This window comes from Lontra canadensis, unplaced genomic scaffold (genome assembly GCF_010015895.1).
Source record: "Lontra canadensis isolate GAN:19392208 unplaced genomic scaffold, GSC_riverotter_1.0 scaffold8, whole genome shotgun sequence".
In the NCBI taxonomy this organism is placed as follows: Eukaryota; Metazoa; Chordata; class Mammalia; order Carnivora; family Mustelidae; genus Lontra; species Lontra canadensis.
The window spans coordinates 13,054,499-13,080,284 of record NW_022631002.1 but is presented as its reverse complement, the minus strand read 5'-3'; the positions used below and the strand labels follow the sequence as shown (position 1 = coordinate 13,080,284).

General features: G+C 38.8%; 1 protein-coding gene across 1 annotated transcript in view; it reads left to right on the top strand.

Moving 5' to 3' along the window:
- Positions 1 to 25,786, top strand: part of HYDIN (HYDIN axonemal central pair apparatus protein) — a 335,705-nt gene that overhangs the window by 108,032 nt on the left and 201,887 nt on the right. Inside the window, exons 10-13 of the mRNA XM_032853995.1 lie at positions 257 to 356; positions 16,047 to 16,165; positions 20,749 to 20,972; positions 24,335 to 24,402. Of these exons, the coding sequence (XP_032709886.1) occupies positions 257 to 356; positions 16,047 to 16,165; positions 20,749 to 20,972; positions 24,335 to 24,402 (511 nt within the window). The remainder of the gene's footprint in view (positions 1 to 256; positions 357 to 16,046; positions 16,166 to 20,748; positions 20,973 to 24,334; positions 24,403 to 25,786) is intronic.

Here is a 25,786-nt window from a genome sequence, read left to right as displayed (position 1 = left end):
TTTTTGGCTTGTTTCTGTTTTTAAAGATTTTATTTATTTAGAGAGTGTGTGAGTGGTGGGGAGGAGCAGAGAGAGGGGGAAGGGAGAGAATCTCAAGCAGACTCTGGGCTGAGCATGGAGCCTGATGGGAGGCTGGATCTCAGGATGCTGAGATCATCGCCTGAGCCGAAATCAAGAGTCAGATACTGAACCGACCGAGCCACGTGGGTGCCTCTTCAGCACACTGTTTTTTAATGATTCTTTTCATGGTTCTCAGGAAGGTGATGTCTGGCCTAACTCTTCAGCTGAAATCATGGTGCACTTTAATCCTCTGGAAGCCAGGCTCTACCAGCAGACAGTTTACTGTGACATTTCAGGTAAAGACTTTCTCTATGCAGCAAACTCTATGTGGCAAAACCAAGTGCCCAGAGCATCAAGTGGGGTGCCTGTGTGTGTGTGTGTGTGTGTGTGTGTGTGTGTGTGTTCGGACTATAGGAAGTGCATTGATATCAATAGGGGAATAACAGTCAAGTCACGCACTTCTCATTTATTCTAGAATAGATCAGACTTTGCAGACTTTGAAGTACATTATAACTGTGGTGTGGTCAGGGCAAGGGGGGTGGGAAACCATGGATCTGGGTTTCCTCTTGATTTTTTAGAGCAGAAGCAATATTACTTGACACAAATTTTCAGAATTTTATTTTTTGTTCTTTTTATAATATTTGGCTATTTAATTTTTCCTTTTTGAGCTTTGAATCAAAATAATGCATGCCAAGGAGGATGGAAAGGCAGCCTGGCAGTGGCCAGAATCAGCATGGGGGAGGTACAAGGAGAGTGGCAACTTGGTAGCTTCAGAAGATTGGATACAGAGAGAAGAGTTAAACAAAAAAGTAATCAGGATAACAAGAGCCAGAATTATTTTTCTCCCTTGGAGGAGGCAGAAAGATATATATATATATATCTTCCACATATATGAGAAGTCTTTGGTATTGGAACAGAATTGGAGTTATCGCTATGAACCCATGGTTGCTATGCACAGATATAGAATATATATGTAAATGTGGGTATATGTTTATGTATATTTCCTACCTATGAACACTGAGAGGTCCTGGCAGCTTTGAGATCCTAGTAGCTATGAGAACTCCTCACACCCAAAGCTTGGTTTCTGAATCCCAATCTCTTCTAAGAGGGACTTTTTCCAGGACTAAGGCAGGGAAAGAACAAGATGAACCTTGAACACCCTTTCATATTGAAATGCTCGAAGAATGACAGGGACATGTCAAAATGATGCGGAAGCCAGCAAAGGGACTCCCACTGACCAAATTTAGAACAAGTGAAGAATCAAGAAAATAATGATACTAATAGGTTATAATCCACTGAATAAATAGGAATCTATGAATCCACTAAAGAAAAATGTACTCTTTGGCAATCATGGTAATAATCAGTGCAGGTAAAAAAATATTCTTAAGATGTAATGGCCCTCAAAACATCCTACCTTAAAATGCTTATTAACTATAAAGGGGAGAAATCTAACTTTACAATGAAGAAGTCTGGGAAATGTTATTTTAATTAAGACCAGCAAGTAATGTGGCAGGTCAACCTCATGGACTACTCACTAGGATACCATCAGACCACAGGATCTCTTCAATGATATTAGGGCCAAAATATCTAATATGGGTCTAATTGTGGGGAAACAGTAGACTAACCCAGATTGAAGAACAGAACAAAATTACCAGCCTGTAATCCTCAAAGACATCAAGCTCACAAAAGTCAAGAAAAGACCAAAGAACTATCCTAGATTGAGGGAGACTCAAGAGACACATCTGGGTGTAACACGTGAGTGTGGGCTGGATCCTTTGCTATAAAGCAGATTATTGGGTAAAGGGTGTATGGAAGTTCTTTGTACTACTCTGGAAACTTTTCGGTTTTTAAAAAATGTCTCAGAATTATTTTTTAAAAGGCTGGTGCTGATAACTATGTAAAACAATTAGATAGCAAGATTAAGAAGTTAACTAGTAGTCTATTTCTCCAGTGTTACTTTTAAGAAGCACTTCTAGCTGTTTCTTGCAGGAGTAATTTTCCTTGCTAGTTCTATGCTTAAATTGATTGCTATTTGTTGATTTATCAACTTCAGATACTACATGTGAGTCCCCACTATGAAAGACGAGAATTTAGTTCACATATGATCTCATTGTCCCCCTTGCTGGCCTTACTGAGTTATAATTTACATGCAGTGAAATTCACCCTATTTTGGTGTACAGTCCTGTAAACTTTGACAAACCTAAACAGTCATGTAATGGCACCAAAATAAAGATACAGAATATCTCCATCATACCATAACATTTCCTCATGCCACTTTGCATGCAGTCCCATTCCCCTATCTCAGCCCCTGGCAACCCAGTTATTTTTATTATATTTTATTTTATGAGTTTTATTTATAGTCTTAAATAATATACTTAAAACTGTATTTTTGTTCCATCAACTCTACAGTATTTCTTGATGTGTAAGAGTATTGGGACCCCTAACCTGCCCTCTGCCATTCCACCCTGTTTCTCCCTATTATCTTCTGTCACTTGTTTTACTTTCATATTAGAATTGTTGGTAACCATATTTAAGTTCCCTGTTTTGTCTACATGAATTTTATACACTGAAGGGCTCAATTTTTTTTTAAAGACTTTATTTATTTATTTATTTGACAGGCAGAGATCACAAGTAGGCAGAGAGGCAGGCAGAGAGAGGAAGGGAAGCAGGCTCCCTGTTGTGCAGAGAGCCCGATGCGGGGCTCGATCCCAGGACCCTGGGATCATGACCTGAGCCGAAGGCAGCGGCTTAACCCACTGAGCCACCCAGGCGCCCCTGAAGGGCTCAATTTATTCCAGGATTACATTTTGCCCTCCATTGGTTGAATGTTTTGACCTCTATTGGTGGATGTTAACCGCTCAAAGAATTCCCCTAAGGCCTGTCTGTGTCCAGTAGTTTCTCTTTCTTCGTTATCCATCAGTTTTCACCATTACGCTCCATTTTAGCTTACTCCATCATTGAATCGACTCTTCCATGCAGGTTTTGGGTTCCCCCCTGCCCTGACCAATATTTCTAATTTTTCATTTCTTCACTCTCGTCTAATTGTAGAATGTGTGCTCTTCTTTTCCTTGAAGACATTTTTCTCAGAGCCTACCTGCTTCTCATTCTAAATCAGATCGACCACCTCCTACACATTTGTTACTCAGGAATTTTTAAAGTTTCTATGTGTGTTCCATTATAACTTTTTACTCTCCCTTTGCTAAAGTAGCTTCCTCAGAAAGGGTCTATAGGAGGAAAACTTTTTGATCCTTGAATGCCTGTTAATGTCTCATTCACCCTCCATATTCACTTGATAGCTTGGCTGATATTTTTAGGTTCAAAGTAATCTCTCCTCAGAAGGTTGAAGACATTGTGCCAACTTTATGGTATAAGTCCAGAAGTCTGAAGTCACCTAATTCGCATTCTTTGTTGGTTGGCCTATTATTCTGTCTCAGTGTTTTCTGGAGTTTTCTTTTGTACTTGAGGTCTGAAATGCCATGAAGCCATATCCAAGAGCGAGTTTTATAATTTATCCTCCTCAGCTTTCTGTGGGCCATTAGAGTCTGCTTCCTCATGTGTTACTTCAGTTCTGGGAAATTGTATTTTTTTTTAATGTACTTTCCTCCATTGTTTTTCATTTTATTTTTCTGACACTCTTAACAGTCTGGTATTAGACCTACAGGATTGATCATCTGTTCTCAAAGAACCAGATTTTAATCAAACATAAGTAATATATGACATTAAATGCCATTTAATGCTATTAAATAAGGGTGCCAAGAGAAATATTTATTTGTTAGAAAATTCAGTTAGAAAGTTACCATGCAGTCATAGGGATCCTTCCAGTGCTTTCTGGTCCATGATTGTCCTTTGTGTATAAGAATGAGAAAATGGGTTCAATTTTCAGAGTGGTTAGTGCTTCTTACCCCTCCTGTGTAACATGCAGGTCTCCCAGGATTTATAGCTGTGGTGGCTATTTTAATGATAAAATATTAAGTGGTGAGAGAGCAGCAAGAGTACATGATCGCTGGTAGCTTCAAGTGCAAAAATCCCACTGTTCTGCTCTACCTAGCATGTTTTTAGTCCGCATCTACATAGTCACTTTTCTCTGTGTATCAAGGAGCCAAGCAGTATAAGAACAATGCAGAAGGATGGGCTGGCTGCCTAAGTCAAGACTGTGCTGCCCTCCTCCTCCCCGAAGTATTGTGTCCCTTCCTGACAATGTTTCTCTCATCTTCCCTGCAAGTAACCACCACTTTGCTTTTTATGATAGTTATTTTTGTTTGTTTTCATGTATAAGTTCACTGCCTATGTGTTTATGTCTAAGCAGAATGGTATGATTTTGCTGGTTTAAAAAATATATATATTGAAACTATACTCTGTGTCTAATGCTGTTAGCACTGGGAAGATAAAGCCCCTCAGTAAACATTGATTAAATGGATGAGCAATTACATGAAAAAAATGAATGAACGAATGAATGAATCCTAATTTGATCTGGTCTTTCCCTTGTCCATGAATGCAAGATTCTCAAGATAGCCCCAGAATGAATGCAGGATGGACTAGGAGTTTCAGGATTGACATAAATCTGTTTCCACACTTCAAGCCAGCATCCTTTGTCCCAGACTTCTCAACGGGTCTGGAGGAAATGTTGGTACTGCAGTGTTAAGACAGAGGCTGGAAATGCTCCAGTGTCCCCCATGCCACAGGTGGTGGGACCTCCCTCCCAGCTCTGACTCCCCCGGGATGTCGTGCTTGGCCATGTTCCAGGGGGTTGGCTGCTCTCCAGGAGGTTCCCAAACATTACATAACTAGTTGTATTCATCTATTGTTGTGTTTGCAATTCTGAATTCTGCCACAGAATTCACATCCTGGATAAACTGAAGAGTATAATTTTCCATCTGCATGACATTCTTCTTTATTTTGTGAGTGGTTTATTAAAAGACATTGCCAGAGAAGGGCTTTGTTTACATTGTAATTCCATATTATCTTCCTTGTAAATTCCATGTAATTCTGTGTCTTTTCAAGGGCTGGTGATGATTCCTTAGTATTATCTTCAAAGAGCTGGTAAAACCTCCTGGTTTTAGGTCACTAAGAAATGCTTCTTAGGCAGATAGAAAAAGCCCTTTCCCTTGTTTTGTTTTGCTTTGCTTTTGTTTTTTTTAACGTACTTTGAGCATATAGAAGCAAATACGTACAGCTATGCTTCCCCCTCGTGCCTTTATTACATAAATGATAGCATACTTTACACAGTGATTCTGACACTGCTTTTTTTCTTGCAGATTATTCCATTAACACTAAAGAGTCATTCTCTTTCATGATCATATAGGAATCCTTTGTATTTATATACTGTAGTTTAATTTTTAACCATTTGTCACTAAGAAATAGGACATAGATCCACAAATGTGCATAAAATATACTGTGGTGGGTAGAGTAACAGCTTCCCCAAGATTCCTGTGCCTAATCCCCAGAACCAATGAATATGTTGCTGTGTTTGTGTTACATTACCTGACAAAGGGAAATTAGGGCAGAAAATAGAATTTAGGTTACTAATGAGCTGACCTTAACATAGGAAAATTAATCTGTATTAAGTGAGTGGCTCAGTAGATAATCACAAGGGTCCTTAAATGTCAAAGAGGGAGGCAGTATTATCAGTCTCAGTGTCACAATGATGTGATACGAGAAAGGGTCAACCAGCCATTTCTGGCTTTAAAGATAAAGGGCCAAGGGCTGGAGAAAAGCTGGAAAAGGCAAGAAAATGGATTTTCCCCTGGAGCCTCCTGAAGGAAACGCAGCTCTGACCACACTTGGATTTTAGTCCAGGGAGACCCACCTTAGATTTCTGACCTCTCTCTATTTTTTATTGTGTTACATTAGTTACCACATAGTACATCATTAGTTTTTGATGCAGCGTTCCATGATTCATTGCTTGTGTGTAACACCCAGAGCTCCATGCAACCTGTGCCCTCCTTAATACCCATCACCAGGCTCGCCCTATATTTTTTAAGATAATAAACTTATGCATTAAGCATAATTCTTGCAGATTATTCCATTAACACTAAAGAAAAAGAGCCGTTCTCTTTCATGATCATATAGGAATCCTTTGTTCCTGGTGATCTGTCTCAGCAGCAAGAGGGAACTAATACACATACATATGTATTGTCATTACAAGACAAATATTATTTAGCTGCTACCAAGATCCAGAAGAGAATATTTCCAGTTCCAAGAAGCCCCCTGTGTGTCCTTCCCAGTGACACTCCCCTCACCCTAACCTCCCCCTGGGATAATCACCATTCTGTCTTTTATGGTCATTATTTCATTGCTTCCATTTATAGTTTTTACCCCAAAGTATGTGCACATAAATAATGCAATTTTGTACTGCCTGTTTGGAAACATACACAGTTGGAATCCGTCTGCACATCTCATCCATGTTGTTGCTTGTAGCCCTGGTTGTATTTCACTTTCAATGTTGTGTAGTATTCTATCCCGGAAATATACATTCAGAGACAGGAAGTAGCAGGGAAGGCCCTTGTCATTGGTCATGAAGGTAGCCTCTTGACACACATGAAATGTAACCCACATCTCCAGCTGCAACTTTTTTTTTTCTTTTGCAAGCTTTTGTATCTAGGGATCGTGAGTACAAAGATGTACAAAACCAGATTCCTTGTCCTCAGTAAGCATAGCAATGAGGGAGGAAACTGACAAGTAAACCAACACTTACATTGCAGTGCTGTCCAGGGAATGAGTGTGTAATAGGAGAGTGTACGGGGCACACAGCTTGGTCTGGAGTTTTCAGGGAAGGCTCCCCAGTGAAAGTGACCCTTTGAAATGTTCATTAGTCCAGTAGAAAAAGAATGTGGGGCTGGGAACCCTTTGTGCAAGTACATGGCAAGAGCATGAAATGGCAAAGAATTGCAAATTCTTAGCATGTGGCTGCAGGAGAGACAAAGACTGGGCTGGGAGAGGTGGGGGCAGGAGATGGGGCTGGAGGCTTGAGGAGTAAGTAGCTCAGGGAGGGCTGCCCTTGACTGCTGGACTAAGAACCTTGGAATTGCTCCTGACTGTAGTCGGGAAACATGGAAAGGCTCTAAGCAAGGGAGGGACCTGCTTATATCTGAACCCAGGTAATATAACATCACTATAATTTTTCCGGCTCACCTGAAACTGAAATTTTTTCTTCATTGAAATTTTCAAATTTTCTTAGAAGTAGTTAAACTATGTTAGATATAAAGACTTGCTGATAGTCCACAAGCTGTGGCTTGAAACTACTTCCTATCTGTCTTGACTTTCCAATGTAATGTGGAAATTCCTAATCTAATCATGAAGATTACCTTTAAAAAAAAAAAACTCAATGGGAAACCGCACATATTTGGTTTGGATCACCATATGGGAATTTCAAAGGAAGCAACACTTACTGATTTAAACTGTGAAATATATTGCTAGATAACATCGTTAGTGGGTGCTTCAGAGTCAAATGTGAAAAAGCAGCATGGTAGAAAGGATGCCAGATGTACCTGCTTCCTTTCAGGACCCAATTAAAATGAAACTGGAGTGTCCATTTTTGTCCTGTCCATCAGAAGTAGAATCTGAATTGTTAGCACAATTTAGAGCTTTTGATCTTTATCCTAACTGAACTGAAGAATGGACACCTAGGAGAGAGAAATGTTGAAAACATTTTTGAGTTTTCAGAGTGATAATTAAGTAATGCTCTACATATTTGTAGAGCATTTCTCAAAACTCATCAGACTGCCACCTCATAATAATATAAGGTTTCTTGGTCCTATGAATAAGAAATTATCTTCTTGATCAACTACACTATTTAAGTTATATGTTCAGTTATCAAATATTTCAAAAATAAAGAACACAAGGAATAATATCTAAGTATCTGTGTATGCATACCCAGATTTAGGAAAACTTGAACAAATGGAAAGGTCTGTTGATGCTTTTTTGGTCAGGAAAGTCAACATCATAAATAGATCATTTCTTCTTATATATATATATATAAGGTGATCCCAATGGTAACATCAACCTTTTTTTTCTTTTTTAAAATTAGTTTGATTCCAAAGTTCTTATGGAGGAAATAAATGAACTAGAATTGCTTAGAAAAATCAGAAAAACAAGAATAGTGTGGGAGGACTGGCCCCACCATATGTTAAAACTTATTTAAAATCTATAATAAGTACAATTGGATGGTTCTGGAACATGAAAAGAAAGAAGCTATTGAATCAATATTCATTCTTTTAATCCTTATCCATCATCAGCAGCAGCAGCAACAGCAGCATGCCCTAATCCCCTAAACCCTCCCCCCACCAAGCCTCATTTCCCAATGTCCTTGGTATGTGAGCAAAATAAAAACCCTAATTTATTTAAGCTACTTTGTTCATCTTTTGCTGAGTAACAAACCACCCTAAATTTAGTGGCTTAACACAACCAGCAGCCATTTCTTTTGCTCACAGATCTGTAGTTTGGTCGGGATTCTGCAAGGACGGCTCCTCCTTGCTCTACCTGGGGACAGCTGGACAGGCCAGAGGTGAAGGCTGGTATCATTTTACAGCTCACCCACCTACATGTCTAGCAGTTAATTGTGGATGTTGGCAGGGACCTCACCAGGTTCTGCTTCCCTGGATCCCCTGTCCACGGCCTCTCCATGAGGCTGCTTGGTTGTAGCATGGGCAACAGACTAGATTGTTGATGCGGGAAATCTGCTGCAGTCTGATTGTTGTTTCTTTAAGTGACCAGTCTCCTGTGTCAGACTGATACCCAGAATTACTTCATCCTACAGTTTCATTTGCCTTTGTTTATCCTACTTGGGTTCTTGGTCTGCTTCCTCAGTCTAAGCATCTTTCATCACTCCTGGAATTTCTCAGCAATTATCTCTTCAATATTTTTTTCTCTCATAATCTCAGGTTTCTTCTTCTGGAAACTCTTTCAGATATTATGTCTTTCCCATGGAATCACTATGTCTTCTAACATCTTCGTTACATTTTTTATTTCTTTGTTTCTCTTTGATATATCCTGAGTATTTTTCTAAGAGCTTCCTCTCAGTTGACTAATTCTTGAGCATTTTCTACTCTTTGGTATTCATCTGTTCAGTTTTTAATTCCATCAACTTGGTTTTTCAGTTTTAGAAGTTCTATATCATTTTAATACTTTTATTTTTTCTCCTTCATGATGGTTTCTTTTTCTTTGTTTGCCTCTTGAACGATTTTAAGAATGCAGTGTTACAGTTTCTTTGAGTTTTCTATTATCTCCAACTCTTGGGGTACTGATTTGCATGTTTATAGTAAATAGTTTCCTCTTACTGGATTGTTTCATCAGATGGCTTGAAATGTTTGCATTGTAAGCCCATCTTTAGCACATGTTGTGGACTGAATATTTGTGTTCTCTCAAAATTCGTATGTTGAAACTTCATCCTCTGTGTGATGTTTTTTTGGAGGTGGGACCTTTGGAGGGTGATTAGGTGGTGAGGGCAGAACCCTCATGATTGGGATTAGTGTCCTTATAAAGGAGACCCCTGAGTACTCCCTCACTCCTTCCTCCATGTGAGGACAGTGTGAAAAGATGGCTCTCACCAGACACTGAATCTGCTGCCACCTTGATCTTGGAATTTCCAGCTTCCAGAACTGTGAAAAATAAATATTTGTTGTTTAAGCCACCCAGTCTCTGATATTTTTGTTAGAGAAGCCCAAACAGACAAAGACAGCATGGCTATTGGTTCATGGAAGTATTCTTTCACAGCATTTTTCAGGATCCTCCATCTATTATTTTCTCAGCTTCTGACTCTTTTACCTATCATCTAGGGTAAATTTGGATTCCATATCTGTACTTGAGACTTTAATTTCTCATAGGAACCTCTGTCCACTATTGAGAGATCTACATAGATGACAATATTCATAACTGCTTCCCTAGACCAATAGATAGAATTTTTCTTCTTGTTTCCTTTCCAGAAAAAGGTATCCTTTCCAAGGTCCTGTATTTATGCAAGGATCTAAGTTCAGGTCCTTATTCCTGCAGAGGAGCAAGGCCAAATGTCCTGTTTTTGTGAGGGTGTTAAAACTGAAGCCACTAGACCATTAGACCTTTATGAACTTTACAAATCTCCAAATTTTTTTCTCATTTCTGTTACCTGGTATTTTCCTTTCTTCCTTTTGAGCTCAGATAAGTATTAAAAATACACATTTGTCATATTTCTAATAAAGCTTTTTTTAAAATTTGAAATAGAGGATTGGACTGAATCTGCTTACTCTGCCATGTTTCAGAAGTTAACATGGTTAACAATGTTCATGTTTCCTGAGGAAACATCCCCAGAGAACCTGCATAGACTTACTCTGGCTGATCATTAACGATGGAGATCCTTGGGTTTCATCTATGCTTTATTGAATCAAAATCTGTGGAAATTGTGTTAGAGAATATCTGTCTGAAATGAAGACCAAAAAGTGTGTGACAAGGTTACAGGATACAAGATCTATGTAGAGAAAATCAATTGTGTTTCTGTACATTGAATAATGGGAAATTGACATTTAAAAAAGCAATATCACTTACAATAGCATTAAAAAATCCTAAATACTTAAATTTGACAAGAGATGTGTAAGATCTATATATAGAAAATCACAAAACATTGCTGAGAGAAATTAAAGACCTGAATAAATGGAGAACTATACCTTGTTAAAAAGTGAGTAAATTCAATATCATTAAGATGTTATTTCTTCCTCATGTTTATCTGTAGATTCAGTGCAATCCAAACAGAAATTCTAGCTGGTGTGTGTGTGTGTGTGTGTGTGTGTGTAGATATCGAGAGGCTGATTCTCAAATTCATATAGAAATGCAAAGAGTCTAGAATAGCAAAAACAATTTTGGACAAGAACAAAACAGGAAGGCTGCTACTACCTGATTTCAAGACAGTTGTTTTTTTTTTTTAAGATTTTATTTATTTATTTGACACAGAGAGAGATTGCAAGTAGGCAGAGAGGCAGGCAGAGAGAGAGGGGAAGCAGGCTCCCTGCCGAGCAGAGAGCCCGATGTGGGGCTCGATCCCATGATCCTGAGATCATGACCTGAGCCGAAGACAGAGGCTTAACCCACTGAGCCACCCAGGCGCCCCTTCAAGACAGTTTTTAAGCTGCAGTAGTGAAGGTAATCTTGGATAATCTCCCCATTTCAGAATTCTTAACTTAATCACATATTTTGTCATATAAGGTAATATTCACTCTTTTGCCATATAAGGTAATATTTACTGGAATTAGGACACTGACCATCTTTGGAGGCCATTATTCAGTCTACCAAAGCTGCCATGTGGATGCCCAATTGTTTTGACTCTATATAATCTAGTCTGTCTTCCTGTGTTGACGTTCAGCGCCTGCTCTGTCATAAAGTAAATTCACATAGATGTGTACATTTATTGAGTTCTGTGCTGTTTCCTTAGTCATTTTGCACTTTTTGCCCCAATACCACCTTATCTTAATGACAATAGCTGTATAATAGATCTTAATATATCAAGGGGCAAGTCATTCTCATTTTTTCCTTTTAAAGAATGTCTTGCTTATTATTGTCCCTTTGATTTTACATTTAAATTTTATGATCATCCTGTTAAATTCCACCAAATTCTGCCTGCCAGCATTTTGTTTTAACAGAGCATTGAAATTACAGATATAGATCCGTTGGAGGAAAATTGACAATTTTATGACATTGAGTCTTCCTTTTCAAGAACATATCCTAGCTCTCCATTATTTAGATCTTTGTTAATATATTTCAATAAAGTTTTATGATTTTCCCCTTGAAGATTTTAAGTACGTATTGTTAGATTTATTTGAGGTACTTTATATTTTTGTTGCTATTATAAATCGTGTCTTGAAAATTAATTTTGATTGTTGCTATATGTAGCAATGTGGTTGACTTTTGCATATTGACTTGGTTACCATCACTGTAACTCTATCTTATTAATTTTTAAAAATTGTTTATAGATTCTTTAGGATTTTCCAGGTAGACAGTCCCCAAATATGTGAATAATGGCGGCTTGTTCTCCCTAGTTATACTCTCCCCCTTCTTCTTTCTTGTCTTACTGCACAGGAATGGAGCTCAAGTATAATATTGGACATCTAAGATAGCTGGCAAATTTCTGAGAACTCCTAGTTACATTTCCTGGAATTTAATGCAGTGTGATCTCTTGCATTCAGGGACTTCAGGGCTGTTGAAGGGGGTTCTGCAGTACATCTCTCTGCTGCTTGTGTGAAACCAAGACGCTGTAACCAGAGAAGGGAAACTTCCCTATTTTAGAAAACATTGTAATATTTGGCTCTTCTAACAAAGACTTTGTCATTAGAGCTTACTAGTTCCTTCAGGTTTGTCCCTCTTACTGTCTTTTGCTAAGACAAGACAAATCCCTGCTTCATAAATCTTGCAGAAAAGTAGCATTTGTAATACAACCTTAAAATTTAGACTAACTCTTGGAAAAGCAAGACTGGTTATCACTCGTACTCCCGTTCTGTTCTGGCTAGCGACAAATAAGACAATCTCCTTTGAAGTAATTAATAATTCCCAAAGAAACATTGGCTCGCTGCTTTATTATAACACAACTCCTTTTTTTTGTTATTATTATTAAGGAAAGCAGTCAGGGTAACAGATGGGGAAAGCTTTAAGCCTGACAGTTATAAATAGGCTGGCTGTTTATTCCACAACATATTTGCAATTCTCTTTCTTTGCCATTCTGAAAGTTGGATCCCTGTCAAAATACTTTTCTCTTGACCAAGGATTACAAATCATTGCCAGTAGATTAGAACTCTAAAATAATGGAGGAATTTGATGAGGTTCTCTGAAAATTTTACTTATATTTTAGGGGATTGTCAACACAAACACCTGATCTTCAGAGAAGGACCTGTTTTCCAGGGATCAGATGGATTGGGGGAACTCTTTGAACGAATCAGCTGTCCCTAGTATTGCTAAGATTGCTCTTGTTTCTTATAATCAAAGTAATAGTTGCCTAATGATCACTGTGTTGCCATGCACTAGAGGGGACACAGAGACAGTTAACTCCTGACTAAAAAGACAGGCATAGAGAGAGAGCATTAGTTAAAGTAGCAACAAAAGACTAGAACATGAAGTGACACAAGGCATTATATTGATGATAATGTAAGTTAGAAATTCAATTTGGTTGTTGAAAGCACATTTGCTGTCATACTAAACATTACATCCAACCGACCATCAGAGTCTTTTTAGTGTTCAAAATGTTACACACAGAGCAAATATATTATTTTTGCTTAAAGAACTTTAAATGGTATACATTTAAGGATAACCTATCAAATTATCAAAGACTTTCAAAAATGGCACTATCCCCACTGTCAGGGAAGGTATGGAGAGATAGAAATCTTTAAATACTGTTGGTGTTTGTGTACAAATTCCTACACCCATTCTGGAGGGCAGTATGGCCATAGCTATCAAAATGTTAAATGTACATCTCTTTGTTCTGTCAATTCTATTTCCATTCATGGTGGGTTAGGCAATTTGGATTCTCTCTCCCCTCCCCCATCTCCCTCTAAAAACAACTAGAAGAGCAAGGCAAAATATTTTCAAAGCCTTTTTTGAAGGCAAAAGAGAACTACCAGAACAGTGAGAATTTCAGGGCTAAGATCCAAGAGAAGAAGGAAACCAAGACAATCAGACTGTGGGGTCACTTTATCCTCAGCGATACCACCTTTTTGGTAGATACCACAGAGAAGATGAAGTTCAGTAGAGTTAGGGAAGAAACGTAGGATTTCATGGGATGCCCAAAGAGAAAGGGCTCTAGTAATCTCCTAAACTTCAGGATGGGACCCAGGGAGGTGAGGACTGGAAATATACCAATCCTCACAATGCCTAAAGCTCAGCTTCAGTTTCTTCTTCAGTTATCAATTTGATTACAACAGTTCTTCTTCACTGGGATTCCAGGAGATGATCTATAATGTTCTAAGGCATCAGTTGGGTACGAGGAATTAATATCTCTTTTATATGTAGGCTAGATAATACAAGCTATACACCCTTCTTGGAAAAATTTAAGAAGCTAGTTACTCAAATGACTTGGTACAGGGCTTAATTCTCTGCCGGAATCTTAGCTGAGAGTGGTAAGATTAGGAAATTCTAATGCTCTGTAGTGACCAGCCAGAAGCTAGAGGAAGATAATATCTTTTCAGGACTTCAAACGACCACTCCATCATTATATACGCTGACCAGCACTCAGTCAAAAATAACCACGCATATCGGGAGACAACACAGTCTGATAGAACACCAAGATAAACAATAGAAATGCCATAGAGAGCCAGAAAGTAGAACTATTCGGCAGATTTTTTTTATGTCAAAAAGATTTTCAATGTTCTTTTTTAAAAATCATTGAGCAGAGGCCTGGAAACTCTAAAAAATCTAATGGGAAGTCTGGAACTGAAAAGTTATAATGATAAATTAAGAACTTAATAGAATTGAATAACCATTAGGTACAGCCGGAGATAAATTTTATAAACTGGAAATTAAATAATTCTAAAGAAAATACCCATACTGAAGCATACAGAGACAAAATATAGAAAAGAGCATCAGAGCCAAATAGGATGTAGCAAAAGTTTATCTATCTGGATGAAAAGAAGTGGCAAAATGGAGCTTAGGCAATATTTGAAGATATAACAACTGAACATTTTCCAAAAACTGATGAGTGGCATTCATCTACAGATTAAAGAAGCGCTACAAAGCCCTGGAAGGATACATGCAAACCACACCTGAGAACATCATAGTAAAACTGCTGAAAACCAAAATCAAAAAGAAAATCTTAATGCAGTCAGAGGAAAAGACATATTACCTCAAATGAGCAGTAAGACACTAAGCTGACTTCACAACTCTGTCTTCCACAGAGACAGTGGAAGACAAGAAACAATAGAATATCCTCAAAGTGCTTAAAGAAAGTGTAGGAAAATTGTTCATAAATACATTCAAGGATATTAATTACATTGTAATTTGTTGAATGAAAAGTTGGAAGATTTTCTCCCTCTGTCCCTCCCCCCTGTTGGCTCGCTCTCTCTCAAATACATAAATAAAATCTTGAAAAAAAAAAAAAAGAAAAGTTGGAAGCCATTTAAATATCCAACAAGAGGGACTGGTTAAAAATACTTACTTCATCTTCAGGTGATGGTATGTAAAAATGTTGCAGGTATGTTTTCAAGTGAAAAAAAAAAAGCAGGTTAAAAAATAATATAAGCCTATGCTCTCATTTATATTAAGCTTAATATAGTATTTACTATTTAAATATAATTTCACGTAGTGTTTTAGTGTTTAAATGTGATTAGGTATGGAAGGATAGGCACCAAAATACTAATAGTGATCTTTGGGTAGTGGAACTATGTGAGAATTTTCTACTTTCTTTATAATGTTTTTATAAAGACCATGTATTATCAAATGAATAAATGCCCATTTTTAAAAAGGAAACAAAACCAATCAATAAAGTTTGTGCTTTCTGTCTGCCCTGGGTCCACTGTGGATGTGCAATCACAGATATTGTTTAGTGGATCCTATTACCTCTACTGAAAGAAAGTCTGCAAAATAAGGGTCAGGTAAGACTCCTAGACCCAGATCCCTTAATACTCTGGTCTTCCTACTAAATCTAGGGAAATCAGTGAGAAAAATGTCCTTTGGAGTCCTAAGGTGACTCTCATTTTTTAAGAAGCATCAGTCAGAGGTTACCCTTCTCTAATTTAGAGAAATTACTTTTTTTTTTTTTAAATAAGAAACTTAAGATTACCATTAAGACTGGGCTAAATTTTTTTAATTTTTTTTTCCTGCTAAAATATCAGCCTAAATTAGAATATAAGCTGCTCCCTAAACATAGGAAACTACCGGTGTTCTTGTTACTGAAAGATAAGCTAAATCCTTGGCATTGGTTAAATTGGAGTTCCCTGGGTCCAGTGCAGTACTGTTGATCGCTTACATTGGCAACATGTTGTGCATAATTTGGGGGTAATGAAGCATCCTTCAGGGTAATAAAGTCTGAATTGTTTTTATAGGCCGAGAGATCCGTCTGCCCCTCCGAATCAGAGGGGAAGGAATGGGACCAAAGATTCACTTCAACTTTGAAATGCTGGATATTGGAAAAGTTTTCATTGGATCTGTACATTGTTATGAGGTAAGCACTAGAATTGTTCATTGAGACTCAAACAGTACTTAGCTTTTTAGGTTTACTTTATTTTGTGTATGTGTGCATTGATAGAAAATGTGCACCATCACACCCATTTGCCATTACTCATTCTTGGACTCTGGAATGATCTGGCTCTTCCTTGTCTCCCTAGCCATGTTTAAGATCTCCCCTCTAAATTTCCTCAAGGCAATGAAGCCATCATCTTGTGGATTGCAAAGGGGAAAATCATAATCTTCTCCCATCCTTTTATGTTGTTCTCTGACAACATAAATCCTACAGACCAGAGGAGAGAGAAATGTTCACATTTTCCAGAAGGTCCTAATGAGGATAGCTGTTTTCACACTTCAGTGTTTTCTCTGAATGCACTAGTCTCCAATCCATGATTAAAAATCAGTCATTGTACTTTCTGGAACTTTCTTTTAGAAATTTCCCTGCTTTGTCTTTCTAATTAGATAGAAAATGATCCTTTTACAAGATGTACTCACGGGTTCTTCAGAATCAAAGTTACTTCACTGTCACTTCACCACTAACTTTGTATCTTGGGTACTTTTTTTTTTTAATCAAATTGTAACCATTGATTCCTAAACTTTAAATGTTTGTATTTCTCTAAAGGTAGTAATGAAAGCAGTTACTTAATGAGAGACAAATAGGTGTCAGGTTCCATGCTTCCTCATGTGTGCACGTCTGTCTACATGTGTTTAGCTTCCAGTCCTTACAAAAATGTGAAGGTAGGTTTTATTGTCCCTGCTCTACAATGAACAAGAAGAGGCAGAGTGGTTCATACCATCAGCAACATCACCCTTCATGTATGCTGAGTGCAGTACCAGTACTTTTACATTCAGTAGTTGGCTTGGCCCTCACTAAACCCTAGGGGGTAGGTGCAATGACAGTTCCCTGGCACTTAGAGAAGTTTTGCCAGTTAAGGTAATGCTAGATTCTGTAATAAATACAAAGACCCATACTCTCTGAGACGTGACAAGCCTATTTCCCTGCTTACGTAAAGTCTCAGGCAAGGTTACCTGTCAGCTGACAGCTCTCTGCCAGCGGAGCATCTGGCCCCAGGCTCCTTCCTGCCCGTAGCTCTGCCACAGCCTCCCCCTGCCCCATGTGGCCTGCAAGATTGCAGACTCACATGTGTCACACGGATGGGAGGGGAAAGAGCACAGAGAGAGGTATCGGGAAGATCTTTCATAGCAGTTGGCCCTATCGGTGGCCCATGCCGGTCTGTTCGCGTCCCATCTGCTGTGCATCGCTGCATGAGTATCTGGGAAATGCAGTCTCGTTGGGAGCGCAGGAGAGAGAGGAAGTGGGTTCAGTGAAGGGCAACCCTGACCCTCCCACGTCTGTTAGGTAACTCAGCAAAGTCATTCAGCTAGTAAATGTGAGTGAGCACTGGGTTACTAAGGCCCTGTATCCTGGGAAGAGAAGGTTTTTTGATCCCCTTTCAGTCCTGGGGGTCTCACCATAAGCAAATCCAGCCTGCAGCCAGCTCAGCTCTCAGCCCAGGCTAACCTTGGCAGGGGAGACAACAAGAGGGCTGCTGCTGGGAGCTTCCTACTGTGTCATTTATCCCCACATCCACTAAAGTAGCTGTGGCTTAAATGGGGCAGCGTGGAAGGTAAATAGAGATGTGAATGTCGTAATAAGATGGAAGACCCATGGAGCATGACTTCAATGAAAAACATGGTCTCATGACTATCAGGCCCTGAAAAATGGCACAGCTGCTCTGTTGCATTGTCTTTTGCATTTTGAAAAAAGGGTCACTTTGGGAGGAAAAACATGTGCATCGCTTCTTACGAAATTCACATTCTGCCCGTAATTTATCCAGTGTGAATTTCCCTTACATCTCACAGACTGTGTCTTGTGGATGCCACATCAGAAAAGGACCTTTAGTTCTGATGCAAAATGGTTAAGTTTTCCCTGAGCATAATAATAATTTCTTACAAATGTAACCGAAGGGCGTTTGAGGCCACCACTTCTCACCCTCCTAGATTTGACCAGTAAAGTAAATCACAGACAGCTAAGTAAGTGTTAGATGAGCTGCTGCGTCAGATTGGACAATTTGGAGGGCTGCGCCTGGGCAGAGAAGGACATGGTAAGGTGCTTCCAACAGGAATATTTTGCACTCTCTGCGCATTTAGTGCTGATGCCTCATTGCATCTCTCTTTCCATTTATTATGTTACCTACTTGAGACGAATTTGAATAACTACCTATTGCCCTTAGTCATTGCTGAGCTTAGCAAACATGTAAGAAGTAAACCACAGCTCCAAGAGTGTACACTCCTCCCCAGTGTAATTAGAAGGAAGACAAGGTGAAGCTCTACTATAAATTTTCTCCTCCCCAAGGAGTTGCACTGCAAATGTAAGGTAATCAAAAGGTCTCAGAATTTCATCCCAAATGACTTGCTGGATTCTTCATACACATGAAGATGCTCCTTTCCCTGGGGGAGAGGAATGACATGCATGTTCTTGAAGTTGGAAGACCTGGTGCCTTAGACAAAATCCAGGTAAACCAAAAAAATAAAAATGCAATCTGTGCATCTCCGTAGAAGGAAAAACAATTCCCTTTGAATGGAATTCCCTTTGAATTACCACTAATATCTTTGAGTTGCCTTGAAGTTCCCACTAACGTGTTGCAGTCCCTTCTTAAGCACAGGCAAATTTCAAACCTGTTCTCTGTGGTGCTGAGAATAGAGATAGCATCGCTGGTGTTGATGAGCACTCTTTGGGAGGCATCCTCATCTAAGAATTACATAAATTAGTTTCATCTTCATAGCAATCTGAGAAGTTGGTGGTACTTAAACTTTGCAGATGGAAAAACTGGCACAGAGAAGCAAAGCGGGTTTCCCAAGGTCACGCAGCTAGGAAGTCAATGGTAGAGCTGGGATTTGAGCCCAGGCAATTTGGCTTCTGAGTCCCTGGCCATAATCACTTTCTACATGGTTTGCTTAAAAGGAATGAAGGGTGAAGCATGAATTCTATGACCAGGGAACTTAAAACTGAGTGAGGGAGATGGAAAATGAATGTAAAAAGATGAATAAAATATCAAGCAGCAATTAGTTATAGATCTCTTTTGGCACATCATCCTTCTCTGGGAAGAAGTGGTGGTTTTCCTCTGTGAAGGCCCCTGACTCTGTTCTACACATGCTCTTGATTCCTCCTTCTTTGCTTCTCAGCAGGCAACCTGAGCTGGTGGACACCCCACATCGACCCAGACCCCACTCCCTTGGTTAGCTAGCCCCCTTCTCTTTCTCCAACAAACATGTGGACCAGGGACTAAGTATACATTATCGCATTTAGTATAAATATCCTGGGTCTCCTCCGCCATACTTGCCGCAACTTTGCCACTTCCACTCTCACTCCCTTAGTCCTCTCCAAACAGGAATCTCAAATAATCAACCACTATGTCCTCCGTACCCACTCATTCCCTGAACATTTGGACTCTGGGTTCTGCAGTTACACTCCACTGGAGTTCCTTTCTTCTTCAAGGGCAGGGATGGCTTTTAATTAAAAATCAAAAATCTGTGACATTCTCTCAGAGTTTGTTCCCCTTCAGCTCTGCCCACATTCAACCCCTTCTGGAAATTCTCCTCCCTTCGCTTCTTCTAGGTTCCAGACATTGCCCTGCATACCTTTCTGTACCTTTCTTCCTGATCTCCTGTGCTTTTTCTCCTTGGTGCTTTGAGTGTAGGTCGAAGGCAGTATGTAAACAGAAAAACGTGCTGTTCACCTGTTCAGGTGTGAGCACTGGCAAGAGATAAAGACTGTCTTAGAAGCCCAGGAGCAGAGCTTTGTGGTTAAAGCACAGGCTCATCAGACAGGTCCCTTGGAAGATAGGAGCAGGGGCGATGGACTGAGCCAGGTGTGGACAACTCTGAATGCCAGGCATGAGCTTTTTACATACACACACCTAGTGTGCAAGCAAATACGGGCCTGTGGTATATAGAAATGAAACTTTTCTATAGTAAAACAGTTGCTTACACAAGCATCCCCAAACAATAGAGTTGTATCCATGCAATAGAGTTTGAAGTGACAGTATCCCAATAGAATGAAATCTAATAGCACAACAAAGAGAATCTTTGTCCTCTGGAATCCACAGCGATGTCTTGTTCACATTATCCAGGCTACTCTTAAGAACACAGGCATAGATAGTTCTTGCTCCTCTATTCTGACTTCTTATTTTTCAGCGTGCCACTTATTCTCAACCTTCTCATGTATATAAGAGAAATACCTACCTTCCCTCAGTTACCCTACAGAGAATCAGAAAAAGGCATTTTATGGATCCTTTTCAGTAGATGTAATTACAGTCAATATTTATAACACGACTATGGTACATGTGGCAACTTGTTACAAAGAGGATACTAAAAACACAAAATTACTTTTGCATTGGGTTTCTTTTCTTTAGACCTTCAAGGCAGAAGACTGTTCATTTCTCCCCTGGAGTTCTTTTCTGGCTTTAATTCCTGCAGCTCTCTCTGTGTTGGTATTAAACAGTACAGCTACATGTTAATATGAAAATAAATCAGATGTCCATGCTCTATCTTTGCCTTCTTGGCTTTTTATTGATATAGGCAATACTATCCAACAAAGGCAGCATTGACGCCCTCTTCAACGTGATCCCTCCAACTTCAGCTTTGGGGACCTGCTTTGTTTTCAGCCCCAGGGAAGGCATCATCGAACCAAACGGAGTTCAGGCCGTCCAGATCTCTTTCAGTTCTTCCATTTTGGGGCACTTTGAAGAAGTATTCCTGGTCAATGTCAATGGTTCCCCTGAGCCTGTGAAATTGACCATTAGGTAAGATATTATCTGTAACTAATGTGGAAGCTAACTGAAGCTTTTATCTACTGCTTTCTTAAACTTCAATACCAGTTCATGTCTTGGATGTCCATAATTGTCTTTGTTGGTAGGAACACATCAAAATAATGGAATGTTTTAAATTTCCACTGGCATTTACATACTGAGCATGTGTAACTTACTACTGTCATGTGGATAAAGATGCTTTTGAGGATCTAGTTTTTGTACAAACTACAGCTTTATAAAATAAGGACTTAAAACATTAAGCTAGTTTCCAGTTATTCTCTGTTTTAGGATATTCAGGGGAAAAATCATTATAATAACACCTAGATAAAATTATCTTCTGGACCAGGCTTTAGCTATTATCCCCATTTCTCTAAACTTTCATCTTCCATTTTTATTTTAAGGAAAAATTTTAAATGCTCATACCTATAATGCCTCCAGATATTGTAAAAAAGTCTACTTAGAGCATCAATCATCCAAGGCTAGACTTGCAGCTTTTGTGCTAGAAGTCCTTTGATGGCTTCTCCAGCTATTTGTGATAATAGAAAATCATTAATAGCAGAGTTTGCCCTCGGCATTTAAAAAAAAGTACTCTATGACCAACCCATTGGGCAGATCTACAACTTTGGTTCCCGGTGCTTAGAAAGATCATGTCTTCAGAACACATTGCAGATCCTATTTGGATTTTCATAGCAATAGGTTGTTAATTACGATGGCAGTCTCTCTTATTATGGTTACTCATAGGTCTCCCTCAGGGTCTGAGGATAACTTAGACATTGTGGTCTGAAGAATCCTAGGAAAATTTGTTGGTCTCAGAATATCTACTGGAAATTCAGAATCTCAAGAGAAGCTTAAAGGTTATTGCCACTTCTTTCAATTCTTCCACCTAAGTGTCCCTGTTATGGAGTGAATTGTGTCTTCCCAAATTCCTATATCGAAATTCTGATGCCCAGTACTTAAGAATGGGACTGTACTTAGAGATAGGGCTTTTAAAGAATTAAGGTAACATGGGGTCATGTGGGTGGGCCTTAATACAATGTGACTGGTGTCCTTTTAAGAACAGGCACACAGATAGGAAAACACCCTAAAAAGACATAAAGAGAAGATGGCCATCTACAAGCTGAGGAGGGAGTCCCTCAGAAGACGCTAACCCTGCTGCCACATTGATTTTGGACTTCCAGCCCATAGAGCTATGAGGAAATAAATTTCTGTTGTTTAAGCTACTCAGGTTGAGAGAGCCTGGCACAATCATAAACTTTTTTTTTTTTTAGTCTCAAGACTTATCTGAACCATTCAGAAGGCATTTATGTTTTCTTCCATAATACATCTGTGTTTGTGATAATTGAAAAAAAATCAGTGTTGCTTTCTAAATATTTGAATAACATTTACTCTTCAAGAAGATGCCCCATGTTCATCCTGGCCCACGGTGGACAGCCTTCAGTGATAAAAAGAACATGAGGAGGGCAGGAGTATTTTTCACATTATGTGAGCTCTTGGTCACCTCCCACCTCAATAACAATTCACATTTCATGACAAGCAATGGAGGTGGTTATCTGAAGAAGCAGGAAGAGTAAAAGTGCAAATGCAACCTCTGTCTCCCTTTCAGAGATTGTCTGATCCTCCAGGGTCCTCAGTAAGCTCCAGGAGATCAGCTCTTCAAAGTCCCAACTGAATAAGGTCTTCCAACTTCCTGACTTCAAGAGGTATCACTTAGCCTCTTGAGTATCCTCCACAACATCCAGCATCATTGATGGGCCTCCATCCAAAATGGGGAAGACAAAACCTTAAAACTCTGCTCTTACAAATATTTAAGATAAAAAAATAATCACCCTATTTGAGGGCAAGAATTATATATATAATAATATAGTATAAAATGACCATTAGTTTACTTTTCATGTAGGAAAAGGGAAAATACTTGCCAAGACAGACCAATTGTCCTTCAAGTTGCATAAGAAAACCCATCCCAATTTCATGTGTCTGCTCTCTAATTAAGTGCAGCCTAATAATTAATACTGCATTTATTGACCCACATACATACACATTGCAACTCTATTAGGAATACATGTGTATTTTGGATATTCACTTAAACTTTTTTTTTTTTTTTTAAGATTTTACTTATTTGAAAGAGAGAGAATGAGAGACAGCATGAGACAGTGTAGGGTCAGAGAGAGAAGCAGACTGCCCACTGAGCTGGGAGCCTGATGTGGGGCTTGATCCCAGGACTCCAGGATCAGACCTGAGCTGAAGGAAGTCACTTAACTAACTGAGCCACCCAGGCACCCCTTCACTTAAACTTTTCTTGAGTACCTCCTACATGCAAGGTTGTATATTAGGTACAGTGCCTGGTGAATTTGAGTTTGTTAGACATTCCTGTTGCATGAATCCTATACTGTCTTAACCTTTGGCTCTGTGAATAAATTTTCCAAATTCAGGATGTGATTGCCCATTCTCTCAAAATTCCCAGATTGACTAAAAAATATAGTGAAATGACAAGGGAATTGAAAGGCTAAACTAAATATCCATTTAACATAAAGAAAGGCAATAATGGACAAAAAGAGGAATGAGATGGCATTAAGACATAAAAAACAAGGAGTAAAGTGTAATACATGAATGCTACTTTATCAATAATTATATTAAATGTAAATATATTTAACACTTCTATTAAAGGCAGAGATCAGCAGAGTGGGTTTTTTAAAAACCCACAAAACACAATTCAACTATATTTAGATCCAAAAATGTGAATAAGTTGAAACTAAAAGGGATGGGAAAAGATATACTAGGCAAACAGTAACCAAAAGAAAGCTGTACTAATATCAGACAAAATAGACTTTAAAATAAAAATTTTTACTTGAGACAAAGAACATTTTACAGTAACAAAAGAGTTAAGCCATTAAGGGAATATAACAATTATAAACATATATGCACCGAACAGCAGAGCCCCCAGATATGTGAAGGATAAACTAACAACCAAAGAGAGAAATGAGAATAGATTTGTGGTTGCTTAGGGCAGGGGGTAGGGGATAGAGCATGATAGAGCTATGATAGGTATCTTATCCACATTAATATTCTGTGCCTTTGGTTTGGTGCTGTGTCTGCTCTGCCTCATTCATTGGTAGGAATTTGGTGATAAGTTAACCACAGCAACATTTGCTAAAACCCAGTGGTTCGAGTCTTGAAAAAGAACTCTAAGAACCACTGTGATAGACCATCATCTCAAAGTTTCTTTAAGTGCTAGATTCTGTACTTGATTTAATGCCATTTGACGGTTTTTGGACTTAAACATCTCCCTAATTCATGACTGCTACTCTGAATTCACTGGACTCCCTATCCACTCTCCCAATTTGTATTCCTACTTCCAGAGGCTGCGTCATTGGACCTACCTTCCATTTTAACGTTCCTGCTCTGCACTTTGGTGATGTTTCCTTTGGTGAGTGTTTTTCCATTTGAAGTTAAAAATTGAGTGGAATTAGTTTTCCTTCTACATGGAAGGAGGAAGGTTTACAAAGAACCTCTCCTACCATTTTTTTTTTAATAGGTAGCAGCTAAATGGGTCTAGAAATGTTCTCTCCTTTCTCTGCAGCAGTGCATTTTGATGTCATTTCCATTTATATGTGGAAGTTATAACCATGTCCCGGGCACTAAGAGCTCTCAGGCTGTGGTTGCCCAGGCTCTTCCAGCAGTGGAAAACTGGAAAGCCTTAGACTTCACACTCCTATCTAAATGTTCTAAACACTCTATCTATCTATCTATCTATCTACCATCAGATATATATATATTTTTTTTATTCTAGAGAGAGAGAAAGAGAGAGAGCACAAATAGGAGGAGTAGAGGGAGATGGAAAGGTTCTCAAGCAGACTCCACACTGATCAGGGAGCCCCATACCCAGCTTGATCTCATGACCCTGAGATCATGACCTGAGCCAAAAGCAAGAGTCAGATGCTCAACTAACTGCACCACCCAGGCGTCCCCTGAATACTCTATTTATGTGTAGATTCTGATTTGCCAGTCTGGCTACACAGCAACCTGTACACAGAGATGCTTTCAAGTTTCAAGTGAATTCAGTGGTGGTTTGGCTCAGGTATTCTATACTCCAAATGGAAGGCGTCTATATTTTTGTGTTGTCTTCTTGCTCAGTTACTTCCCTGAGTCATTTCTTCCTGTCTCAGCATTTCCAATAATAAAAATGACAGCATTAGTAGTGAAAGTTTCCACTTATTGGTTCCATCTTATATTCTAATCACTGCTAAGTGAATTATATATAGTACTACATTTAAACCTTTTGGCAGTCCTTTGAGGAGATGCTATTTAGGATTTCCATTTTGGAGCTGGAAGAACTGAACATTCGAACAGTTAAATAACTTCCCATGGTCACACAGCAGGGGCAGAATGAGTATTTCAAATGAGATCTGCCTAAATCATGCACAGTGAATGGGGTAATGTTGCCTCAAAGGGGCAAAAATTGTTTGTTTGTTTGTTTGTTTTTTAAAAAAGCATAGATCTAATCAATGTTTGTGGTCCTCCAAAGTTCAGTCCTATCCAACAGAATCTTATTCCTTAGTAGTTAATTTTCTCATTAGGGAGAAATTAATCTAACTTAAATTATGTTTAATGAATTGATTTCATGGAAAATTAATTCATCACAGTGGTTCTTTGAGGAGGTGATAATAATTTAGAAAAGGCTGAGAAACCCTAGTCTGAATCCATAGTCCACAGTCCTTTCCATTTTTCTTTTGTTTCCTCCATTTTGACTTTCATTTCTTTTGCCTCAAGTAGGCCCATCTACTTGGGGAAAAATTTTTCTTCACAATGTA